Here is a 13,216-nt window from a genome sequence, read left to right as displayed (position 1 = left end):
AGGACAATGAGAGTGACCCCCGACAGTCACTCGGAAGACAGGGAGCTGGCAATGGTGGATATGCTTGCTCACTCACTGGAGGCTCTCCACTCCGCCTAGGCTGCGGCCTTGCTCACATTCCCTGGAGTGGCCAGGTCCCTGCTCTCAGCTGAAGGTCGTTCCCCCAAGAGAAAGACTCCTCCCCGGACCAGGCTATTTATGTCCTCAGCCAGGATTCTTCTCTCTCTCCCAGCCTGCTGGAACTTGTAGTCTGCAGCAGTCTGGCTCCAATGCAAATCCTGGCTCCTCGGACCACATATCCCACGATCCCTTGCTTTCAGCTATGGTCTCTGCTTGCTCTGCATTCAGGAGATGAGGACACAGTGTCCAGGCCGAACATTAGAGGAAAACATGCTCACTGCAGCTGGTGTTACAGAATGTCCCACAATGACACAGACAAAGATACCCAACACCTAGCTACATACCTGTATATCAATTTACAAAAGCATGAATTTGCTGGTACACATTTATGCCGCTTACACACGACCGGTTTAGCCATCAGAATAAACTCCAAAGGTTTCTCAGACGGAATTCCATTCAAGCGGTCTTGCCTACACTTGGTCAATCTAAAGTCCGACCGTCCAGAACACAGTAACGTACAATATGTACAACGGGACTAGAAAAAGAAAGTTCAATAGACAGTAGCTAATAGCTTTCGTCTCGTACTTGCTTCGGAGCATGTGTCGTTTTTGGTCTGTCGGAACAGCATACAGACGGGCGGTTTTCCCGATAGGAATTGGTTCCGTCGGAAATATTTAGAGCATGTTCTCTTTCTAGGTCCGTCAGAATTTTCGAAAAAAAAAAAGTCAGATGAGGCCTACACACGATTGGAAAAGACGATGAAAAGCTTTCGTCTGACTTTTTCTGTCGGACGTTCCGCTCGTGTGTACGGGGCATAACTATTGCATATAGGCAATGCTTTTATGATTTTTGAGGGTTGTGTCAGTTTCATTTGTAAGTTTGATAATGTTATTAAACTGCTTTTGTGACCGACATGCAGGACGAGGCTGAAATTCAAAAGAAGTTTAGAAAGTGGGCATGCTTTTATAGCATAAATGTAAATGTCTGTTGTTTAGGGTTGAAAGGATAGTCCAACACGAGACAAAGGGTGAGTTCAATGGATAATCCAGTGATATATACTTTACAGGGCCTTGTGGCTGTTTCTGACAGCAATTGTTGTGTCTGTGGGTAAAAGCAGACATCCATGGCTAATCTACAGGTATGGGCTGAACTGAACTTAACTGAAATTCTCCCCTATATGTTAGTTAAGATAAGCCAAGAAATTGACCTAAATTCTCCTGAAGTTTTCCATGTGTGATTTCCCCTTAATCTAGGCCTGGTCCTGGAAGGAGAATGTCCTGGAATCAGGAACATCAGGTCGATACACAGTGGAAACAGTCAGCACAGACGAAGGTGTCATCTCCACCCTGACCATCAGCAACATTGTGCGAGCCGACTTCCAAACCATATACAACTGCACAGCCTGGAACAGCTTTGGCTCAGACACGGAGATCATTAGACTCAAAGAACAAGGTGAGGGGGCATATTATGCATGTAATAGAATATAAACTCTAAATTCAAAGACTTTAAGGTGCCTTTGCCAATCCTGTTTTGAACAGCATGGTAAACAGCCCAGCCAGGCATTCAATGCAAATATATACTGTGTGTGTTTGTATACAGTATCTCACAAAAGTGAGTACACCCCTCACATTTTTGTAAATATTTTATTATATCTTTTCATGTGACAACACTGAAGAAATGACACTTTGCTACAATGTAAAGTAGTGAGTGTACAGCCCAGTCTCCAAAAGGAGGGTATCATGCTCTGCTTCAGTATGTCACACTACATGTTGGCATTCATGGTTCCCTCAATGAACTGTAGCTCCCCAGTGCCAGCAGCACTCATGCAGCCCCAGACCATGACACTCCCACCACCATGCTTGACTGTAGGCAAGACACACTTGTCTTTGTACTCCTCACCTGGTTGCCGCCACACACGCTTCACACCATCTGAACCAAATAAGTTTATCTTGGTCTCATCAGAGCACAGGACATGGTTCCAGTAATCCATGTCCTTAGTCTGCTTGTCTTTAGGAAACTGTTTGCAGGCTTTCTTGTGCATCATCTTTAGAAGAGGCTTCCTTCTGGGACGACAGCCATGCAAACCAATTTGATGCAGCGTGCGGCATATGGTCTGAGCACTGACAGGCTGACCCCCCACCCCTTCAACCTCTGCAGTAATGCTGGCAGCACTCATACGTCTATTTCCCAAAGACAACCTCTGGATATGACGCTGAGCACATGCACTCAACTTCTTTGGTTGACCATGGTGAGGCCTGTTCTGAGTGGAACCTGTCCTGTTAAACCGCTGTATGGTCTTGGCCACCGTGCTGCAGCTCAGTTTCAGGGTCTTGGCGATCTTCTTATAGCCTAGGCCATCTTTATGTAAAGCAACAATTCTTTTTTCAGATCCTCAGAGTGTTCTTTGCCATGAGGTGCCATGTTGAACTTCCAGTGACCAGTATGAGAGAGTGAGAACGATAACACCAACTTGAACACACCTGCTCCCCAGTCACACCTGAAACCTCGTAACACTAACGGGTCACATGACACGGGGAGAGAAAATGGCTAATTGGGCCCAATTTGGACATTTTCACTTAGGGGTGTACTCACTTTTGTTGCCAGTGGTTTAGACATTAATAGGTGTGCGTTAAGTTATTTTGAGGGGACAGTAAATTTACACTGTTATACAAGCTTTACACTCACTACTTTACATTGTAGCAAAGTGTAATTTCTTCAGTGTTGTCACATGAAAAGATAGAATAAAATATTTACAAAAATGTGAGGAGTGTACTCACTTTTGTGAGATACTGTGTATATGTATATATATATATATATATATATATATATATATATATATATATATATATATATTATATATATATATATATATATATATATATATATATATATATATATATATATAATATATATATATACTTTATTTTTTTTTAGCCAAATTTGATAACTACTTCCTAAAAGTAATATATTCTAAATCTGTCAGGAACTATTTTTTTCCTCTATCTCCCTGGTGAGTAGTTCTCCCTTTTCCTTTGTAATTCCCCTTTATGTTATGGTGTATATATAAGTCAGTCACTGATAAGAAATTCAAGGGTTTTAATATCCACCTCATGTTAAACGGTGACTGATGCTTTTGATCGCAGTCACTTGGGATAAGATTTAAATAGACGTTTTCTGATTGTAAAGGGCATCATTTGATGTGATATAAATCCCCTTTTACTCTCCAAATCCACCTCATCATGAGCAGTGATCAGCATTTAACACACAGGAAATATAGAACACTTGTAAGCTATTACACAGAGTACGATAACTGAAGAACCGGGAAACGAGACAGCCCAACTGCAAAGATATTGTAGGTTTTCTGCTTTATATTAAGTGTTCATCTACAACTGTTTTTGCATTACATAGAATAGTGATATATATATTTTATTTATATATATATATATATATATATATATATATATATCTATACACACATTATATTACCAAAAGTATTGGGACACCTGCCTTTACACGCAAATGCACTTTATTGGCATTGGATTGGGAAGGCTGTCCACAAGGTTTAGCAGTGTGTCTATGGGAATGTTTGACCATTCTTCCAGAAACGCATTTCTGAGGTCAGGCACTGATGTGGACAAGAAGGCTCGGCTCCCAGTCTCCACTCTAATTCATCCCAAAGGTGATCTATCGGGTTAAGGTTAGGACTCTGTGCAGGCCAGTCAAGTTCCTACACCCCCAAACTCCCTCATCCATGTCTTTATGGACCTTGCTTTGTGCACTGATCCAAATAATTTGGTGGAGGAGATATTATGGTGTGAGGCTGTGTTCCTAAAACAGCCCCACGACCTTCCCAAAAGAGTTGAAGCTGTTATAGCTACAAAGGGTGGGGCAACTCAATACAGAACCCTACGGACTAAGACTGGGATGGCATTAAAGTTCATGTGCGTGTAAAGGCAGGTGTCACAATACTTTTGGCAATATAGTGTATGTAAATCTTGTGTAATAATTTCGGAAGGGAAGACCCTCACCATGCCAACATCCAAAATATATATATAAGGATTGAACAAGTCAAAAAATTGGTGGACTTTGTGGGCACATAGTGAGAGGGAGAATCAATAAAAAGGTATACATTTTATTACAGTGTAATTAAAAAAACATATAAACAACACCCTGTATAGACACAGTTACAAGTTACCCAATAATGCAGTTACAGAGGGCTGGATCTAACGTACAAAAATTGATTTGATGATGTATCAAAGTGAGAGAAGAATTTCTGATCCAGTAAGGCCTCCAGTTTTTGGAGGTCTTACTGAATCAGAAATTCTTCTCTCACTTTGATACATTATCAAATCAATTTTTGTACGTTAGATCCAGCCCTCTGTAACTGCATTATTGGGTAACTGGTAACTGTGTCTATACAGGGTGTTTATATGTTTTTTTAATTATACTCTAATAAAATGTATACTCCCGCTCATTATGTGCCCACAAAGTCCACCAATTTTTGACTTGTTCAATCCTTATATGTGTAATAATTTCCTTTCACTTCCTATCCCACAGGCAAAACAGGAAGTGAGAGCAAATCCCTCCAAAGTGAAGGTATCCTTGAATGTCAACAGAACTAGTGTCCCCATTGGTGCCTGTGTACACCTGACCATCACCTGACACCTGACCATCACTCCTATGTGAGCTTGTTGGACATCCCATTCCAAACTATGAGCATTAATATGGAGTTGGCATCTTTTAAAGCCATAACCGCCTCCATGCTTCTGGGATGACTTTCCACAAGATTTTGGATTGTAGCTGTGAAATTTGTGCTCATTTGTGAGGTCAGGTTATGATGTTGGACATGAAGACCTGGCTAGCAATTGGTGTTCTAAGTTCTTCCAAAGGTGTTCAGTAAGGTTGAGATCAGGGCTTTGTGCAGGTCATTCGAGTCCCTCTACACCAAACTGGTCCAACCATATCTTTATGGGGCTGACTGTGTGCTTAAGGTCACAGTCATGCTGGAACAGAAACTGGCCATCCTCAAACGGTTACCAAAAGGTTTTAAACATACAATTGGCTAAAATGGACACTGGAAAGACTCAAGCTCAATAATTCAGAGGGGTGTCCACATACTTTTTTGCCAAATAGGTAAGTGTGATGGTCAGCTGTCCACAAAACTTTTGGCCATATAATGCATGTACATTCTTACTTCACCCATGCCAGCTTTTTGACATATGCAGTTCCAACTAGCTGTTTGGATGGGTTATTCTTTCAATTTCCCAATTTATGTGCTTTAGTCCCAAGTTGCTGTCAAAAAATGTAATGTACACTGCAACGGAATGTGCAAGCACATTCTTATGTGACTCATGATAGAGGGAGAAGCCATCCATGCTGATAGCCAAATAAAGATCAACAATTGGAATCATGGAGTATGGCCCTTTTATGCTTGGGTCAAATCTAAAAAAGCCTTTGCTGTTCAGCAAAAAAAGAAAGAAAAGGCTACAAAAAAAATATTTGGATTAAAATGTCAGCCAACTGTTACTTGGACCTGTACCCAAATATTAACATAAAGCTATGACCGTAATCCTATCTAAGATACTTACTTTTACTGTTCCCTGTAATGGTGCTCACATAACCAAAAGCCTGGGTGCCTAGCCTTGGTCGTATGATCTATGTTAAAATGGTGGGGTCAAAGTTTAGGTTAGTGTTATACATCCATGTGTAAACAAGCATTAGGCTGACACTTGAATACAGGATCACTTTAGTAAGTGAAAAGCTCCATAAAGCGGACCACCGAGAAAGGACTAGTTTGTGATAGGGGTCCTAATAAACACAGGAAAAGTGAAAATGCTTTATGCCATCTTTCGTCATCATGTACTACTATTACAACATAGTCCTGTCTAAGTACCACCTATACTTTACTACCAGTGTCTAAAATCCATCCTGCCAAGTCTCTGCTACAGAATGCTATACTATGCACACACCTAGTATCTGAGAGACCATCATTCACCAACACACCTATCTCAAAATAGTTCCCTTGTATAAAGTATCTGATTCTGTTGTCTGTTTCTCATTTGTCTATTGCATCCAGATTGCCACTTTCATGTATTTATATTGAGACAGACAGAAAGAGAGAGATACCCCATATAGGTATAGCCATACCTAAGGTCATACAGGTATGCACAGTACCTAAGACCCTTTAATATTTAATTCAGGGTAAAGTGGTAGGCTCTCTGAATAGCTCACCCCCTTCCCCTGCCAATTGTTAGGGAGTTTAGTTGATCCTTTGTGTTGGCAGGGGCAACACCTGACAACAAGCAGAATATATATAAAGCAGTTTACATCCTTAGAACAGATCTTCAAAGCTAACAGTAAACAGAAGCAGAGTAAGCATGCAGATGGTTAGGTCAGGCGTCGGTAAACAGAGTCCCATTTCCAGACAGGTATAATGAAAAAATGGCTGACAATAGCAAAGATGACATGCCAATAATCGTTATAAGCACAAACAATTTGAGGGCAAACACAGTCCAAACAATGCACAAGAATAATCCAGGGTAGTAACAGTTAAGCGCCATACACACAATCAGAATATCGTACAAAAAATACCCCTTTCAACACGATTGTATGATAATCTGATTGTTGATACACAGCTGTCGTCTGAAATTTTCCGCAGGGACAAACACAAAACATTTTCTTGTACGATACCAGATCATACCATTTTCCTTTAATCAGTACAGTTTTCGTCCAAAAATACAATACAAATACACTACAACACATTACATCACTTCTGAATTTTTATTCTGTCATACAAGAATTTTCGTACTTTTAACCTATTTGTTTTCGATATGGAGATTAACATCCATAAAAGAAAAAAAAAAACGGATGATCATTCGTCCGTTAATCTCATCGTGTCTACCAGGCTTTAGACAACAGTCAATCCTCTATCCAGGGCATGAGCAAACAGACAAACCTTTTGATCAGGGATAGGTATGAAGATCTGTGGTCTCTTTAATAATCACTAATGAGGGCAGGTGTGCACAGCAGAGACCTGGGCTGCAGTGCTGAATAATGACCAGCAGGTGGTGAAGGTTCAAGGATGTCTATTACACTGTCCTTGGCCGGTGATTGGTCAGATTAGGCGACCCGTCAAATTGTGTAACGGAAGTGACGTCCTGTCACGGCCATCTTGGTACACCCCACACTCGGCCACAGTAAGGATACAGTCAGAAGGTGGCAAGCAGACATCTTTATACATCCACCGGAGCCTTGCATTTCACTCTTATTTTTACGAGTAAACTGAGCTTATATAGTGAAACACAGTATTTCTATTAGGACCCTCTCTAGGACTGGACACCTGAAATGTATGTGTTAATATATTACAACATTGTGTTTGCAATGCCGTCTAGTTTTGTAACACGTCTCCATCCCCAGCTAGCTCACAGTGCCCGCAGGACTGCAGAGGCGCGACCTTGCCAGTCAGAAGTAGCCGACACTAGCGTCCCAGAGTGTTTAAACTCACTATAACATCGCCGGTGATTGGTCAGATTAGGCGACCCGTCAAATTGTGTAACGGAAGTGACGTCCTGTCACGGCCATCTTGGTACACCCCACATTCGGCCACAGTAAGGATACAGTCAGAAGGTGGCAAGCAGACATCTTTATACATCCACCGGAGCCTTGCATTTCACTCTTATTTTTACGAGTAAACTGAGCTTATATAGTGAAACACAGTATTTAAAAATCCGTGCGACTGTTTTGATGTTTAATTTTAAAAGCAGCGGTGTTCTGTCAGATCAGCAAACCTCTGAGATCAGCACGCTTGCCGCTGCTTTTAAAATTCGACATCAAACCACTCAGACGGATTTCAAACCACTGTATAAGCTCAGTTTATTGGTAAAATTAAGTGTTAAATGCAAGACTCCAGTGGGTGTAAAAAGATGTCCGTTTGCCGCCTTCTCACTGTATCCTTGCTGCAGGCCAAGTGTGGGGTGTACCAAGATGGACACAACAGAACGTCACTTCCATTACAAAAATTGATGGGTCGCCTAATCTGACGAAACACCTGCCACAGCCCTGAAGAGATAACATTATGTATGCTTTGCATTCTGGATTTCCAGAAGTGCAAGGTCACGGTGCTTACTAGAAGAACACTAAACCATTCTTTTGCCATTTGCAATATGGGAGAATGCAAGCGACAATCTGATTGCTTGCAATAGGCAACAATAACACGAGAACTGTTCTTCTGTAGATGTTTTTTGTATTTGTGCACTACACAAATACATTACTGATTTATCAATCAGCTATAGCTCACTAAGTGTGAAAGAAAAAAATCGGCATTCTGTGAAATAGCCTTTTATGATTTTCCCAACCCAAACCTGTCGTGATTTGCATATCTGAACAGAAATTTGGGCATCTGACATTAACTTTGATGTGCAGCTTGTTGTTCTATGCTAGCTGCCAAAAGCAAGGCACCAAACTGTCAGTCACTAAAATTGTTTTTATGGGAGTACTCGACAGGAAGCCAGCTTCATCCTGGAAAATATTCCCTCACCCCACTATAACATCTTCACTTTAAATATCAACCATTCTGATTATATGAAATTTTTACACAACAGAGAATGTAGTTAAAACCTCTTTTACATAAACCAATTTGCAAGATCTGCTCAATGGCCCTTTAAAGACATGACACTGACAGAAAGTGCTGTAAAATAAAAGCCATCGCCTGTCACAAGGATGACAGTGAATAATTCCTATTAGGACCCTCTCTAGGACTGGACACATGAAATGTATGTGTTAATATATTACAACATTGTGTTTGCAATGCTGTCTAGTTTTGTAACACGTCTCCATCCCCATCTAGCTCACAGTGCCCGCAGGACTGCAGAGGCGCGACCTTGCCAGTCAGAAGTAGCCGACACTGGCGTCCCAGAGTGTTTAAACTCACTATAACATCGTCACCTGCAAATACTGCAGCTGATACACAAGGAAAGGAAATGAAGGCGATTTGTTAAGGAAGTTTAGTGTATTGGATGTTTGACTTGTGTAATGCTTCGCTGCCAGAGGGGGCTGTAACATATTACATTTACAACAGTTTATCACTGTGGCTTCATTACATTGTCTGTAAGGTTATTATGGCTGGCTAATGTAGTAGAAAGAGTAAGGTGCCTTCAAGGTGAAATCTGACAAAGACCTGGAAGATTGGAAGAGTTTTGCAGACAGCACAGAAGCTCTTTTGCAGCTGACAATCGGAGATGAAGGAAAAACTCAAGCAGCCATTTTCAGTTAGCAGAGAAACAAGTTTGCAAATGGTTTGTTTAAAATAAATCTGCGACCAGAACCAGAATAACTGTGTAATAAGGCTCCAACAGAAGCACCCAACCCATTCTGGAAACAAAGTGCTATTAAACCCAAAACGTAATATATTGCAGCTTTCCAACCATTAGATGCGGTGGCTGCATCAGTTTTTTTTTTTTTCCCCTATGCTTTCACCTGGTGATCTTGCCAGTAACACACCTCCGGTATTAGTGAGACACAACTCTGGATGAATATGACCAGGAGGAACATCAGACAGCAGCGTTGTCAGTGTGGGGCAGAAAGTAGTGTTTAATGTATTAGCAGCTTTAAATACACTAACAAATTGAAGGCAAACGCCAGCTCCCACTTTATAATTAGTTACAGATCAAGGTAAAGGGGCAATCACAGTGGGCCCTTTACCAGTGATCAGCTGTCAGCCAGTGACAGCTGATCACAAAAGTAAACAGAAGGCGGTTATGGGTTTTTTTTTTTCCTCACGCTGTCAGTGAAGAAAAGAAGCCATTAAACCAGCTTCTGTTAGGGTCCTTTCACACTGGGGCGGTTTGCAGGCGATATTGCGCTAATAATAGCGCCTGCAAACCAACCCGAAAGTGCCGCTGCTTTCATTCCAGTGTGAAAGCCCCGAGGGCTTTCACACTGGAGCGATGCGCTGGCAGGACGGTAAAAAAAGTCCTGCTAGCAGCATCTTCGGAGCAGTGAAGGAGCGGAGTGTATACCGCTCCTTCACCGCTCCTGCCCATTGAAATCAATGGGACGGCGCGGCTATGCAGAGGCGCTTTGCGGTGGTTTTTAACCATTTCTCGGCTGCTAGCAGGGGGTAAAACCGCCCCGCTAGTGGCCGCATACCGACGGTAAAGCGCCACTTACAATAGCGGCGCTTTACCGCTGACGCCGACGCCCGTTCCAGTGTGAAAGGGCTCTTAGAGCAGTGGTTCTCAACTCCTGTCCTCAGGACCCACTAACAGGCCAGATTTTATGTATTACCTTGGGGAGATGCAGACTAGAATACTGCAATCACTAAGCAGCAAATGATATCACCTGTGATGTATTTCAGTTATCTTGCAAACCTGGCCTGTTAGTGGGTCCTGAAGACAGGAAATGAGAACCATTGTGTTAGAGGGACATCGGTCCCCTTAGTGCCCACCAGGTCTGCTAATCAGTGCCCTCTAGTGCTGCTAATGAGTGTCCACCAGTGCCATCTATCAGTGTCCATCAGTACTGCTAATCAGTGCCACCTATCAGTGCCCATCAGTGCTGCCAATCAGTGCCTCATCATCATAGTCACTTATCAGTGCTGCCAATCAGTGCCCATCAGTGCCTCATCATCATAGTCACTTATCAGTGCCACCTCTCTTTGCCTCCTATCAGTGCCCATAAGTGCCACCTATCAGTGCAGCCTCATCAGTGCCCACCAGTGCAGCCTATCAGTGCCCATCAGTGGCACCTCATCAGTGTCCATCACCGTAGGAGAAAAATTCCTGTTTGCAAAGATTTATAACAAAATATGAAAAACGTTTTGTTTTGTTTTTCTCAAAATTTTTGTTTGTGTAGCAAAAATTTAAAAACCCAGTGATGATTAAAGACCAACAAAAGAAAGCTCTACTTGTGTGAAAAAAATGATAAAAATTTCATATGGGTACAGTGTTGCATGACTGCGCAATTGTCATGCAAAGTGTGAGAGTGCTGAAAGCTAAAAATTGGCCTGGGCAGGAAGGGGGTATAAGTGCCCAGTAAGTAAGTGGTTAAATGCAAGCGGTGAAAGTACCTGAATCTGACCTGGTATGTCCCTCAGCAGAGCTCAGAAAGAGGGAGAAACCGTACAATGTGTGCTGCAGTGCTCATGTGCTGACAAGGAGCATGTTATTAGGAGGAGAAATAAAAGGAGAAAACTGGCAGATGCCTGGACTGGCAGCTGGATCAGTCTCTTAGCAAGCCACTGAGAGCCTGAGACAGCCGTTCCCGCCCCCCTAAACAGCTTAACGCTCCACAGAGTGCTGGAGGGGCAGAGCAGAGAGCCGTTAACTGATAAACATCGGCTCTCTGCTCAGTGAAGACTGAGAACTGAGTGATCAGTGGTCTTTGATTGCTCAGTTCTCAGTCTACAGGCATTAAGGGGAAAGCTGCAGCTGGGATCAGAGCTGCAGCCATATAGATGAGTATGATTGTTTTAAATTCCCACACTTCTCTTTTAAGGATGAATGAATGAATACAGAGCTGCATTCATTTGTGTGGTTAGTAGAAGTCGATGGATTATAAATAAGCTAGTAGTGCATTGTGTGGCCGTAAACTCAGCTCAAGTCTCCCGCGTGGTTTGCATTCATAACTAGTCCGCACAGCACAAACACACAGAGTCACAATTAATTACAAACCATAACTTGTCAGCCTAGGAGATGCCTATCTTACATTTCCCCTAAATTTTTCCAAAGTGGGCAGCAGCAGCGTCTCTGGCATAGCTGACAGTCACAGCGAGGGGTTAAAGATGTGCGATTGTTGGAGGGCTTCCAATCGAGCTCAGATTTTATTAAATGCTGGGGCAAGCAGGTGGAGAGTTCTCATTAAAATAAGATTTATAGACGTTGCTGTCATGTAGATTGAATCGGAACTAAATGAACTGCTGAGAATTAGCCTTGGGCACCTTCCAACCTAAGCAGAGCCAGTGCCCGCCTGGTCAGACGGGTGTCAGTAACACTGCAGAGGATTTAAATCTGGATGAGCTAAGGCAAAGATGCTTTGGCTGATAGATATAAATAGTTACAGATGCAGATTTTGTAATACGCTGGCATGTTATCATTTTGGGATATAGATGCTTTTTATGGCCTTGTGATATATATTATTTTAATTGAAATTCTAATATTTATGCTGTCATACGCAGCCAGGGAAAATGAGCAAAGCTTGTAGAGGCCATTATAGTTTTCATTGCAACAATTCCCCAATTGCATTCCGCTCAAACTGAAATTGTTAGTTTTAAGTGACATTCCTGGAGTTATCTACAATACTGAACTGTAAGTGTAGCCTTTAACACTTTTTGCTTTGAAAAGGCTCAATATTTTGAAAATGTGAAATCTTATAGAACCCATTTAGGCTCAAAAGTGGTCAGTGGTTCTACACTTTACAAAATAACAGTTACTTAAAAACACATCTGTGCTGTAGCCTGCCATCATAGACCTCTGCTTCTGCCATCAATGACCTCTACTATATGCCTGGTTGTTGTTTACTCTCTAACTTCAGTACTTTGTAGATAAGGCATTGGCTTAGCTAAAGAGACAACATAGATGCTGCCTGTTTATGAGTTGTGTTTAGTTTTGCATACAGTTTGGACTTCATTATTCCAATAAGGGAGGAGCCATGTGTGTAGCTTTTAGCCTGAGCTATTGAGGTCTGTAAGTTAATGTTATTTGTTTATTCCTGATCTTAATAGATGCTGTGCAAAAATAGTACAAAATACCCTTTAAAGTTTGTCCAAGGTCAATAATTCAAAAAATGAGGTATAGAAACCGTTTTCAAATTAAGGCCTTTTTTTTTTAAGTGGAAGAAAAGTTTAAAGTGATTTTAAAGGCAGAAGGTTTTTTATCTTAATGCATTAAGATAAAAAACATTCTGTGTGCAGCAGCCCCCCTAATACCTGAGCCCAGCTACATCCAGTGCTGTTGTAGGAGTGTCTTGGCTGCCCGAGACTCCCCTCCTCATTGGCTGAGACAGCAGCGTGGCGCCATGGGCTCCCGCTGCTGTCAATCAAAGTCAGTCAGCCAATGAGGAGAGAAAGGGGGCGGGGCCGGGGTTTCCGTGTCTAAATGGA

At 42.0% G+C, this 13,216-nt stretch overlaps 1 protein-coding gene across 2 annotated transcripts in view; it reads left to right on the top strand.

Moving 5' to 3' along the window:
- KIRREL3 (kirre like nephrin family adhesion molecule 3) overlaps positions 1 to 13,216 on the top strand; it is a 1,308,166-nt gene that overhangs the window by 1,181,662 nt on the left and 113,288 nt on the right. For both annotated transcript variants that reach the window (XM_073603284.1, XM_073603286.1), the window contains exon 12: positions 1,374 to 1,572. In XM_073603284.1, coding sequence (XP_073459385.1) covers positions 1,374 to 1,572 — 199 coding nt within the window. The remainder of the gene's footprint in view (positions 1 to 1,373; positions 1,573 to 13,216) is intronic.

This window comes from Aquarana catesbeiana, linkage group LG10, assembly GCF_042186555.1.
Source record: "Aquarana catesbeiana isolate 2022-GZ linkage group LG10, ASM4218655v1, whole genome shotgun sequence".
Classification (NCBI taxonomy): Eukaryota; Metazoa; Chordata; class Amphibia; order Anura; family Ranidae; genus Aquarana; species Aquarana catesbeiana.
This window is presented reverse-complemented; position numbering and strand designations above follow the sequence as displayed.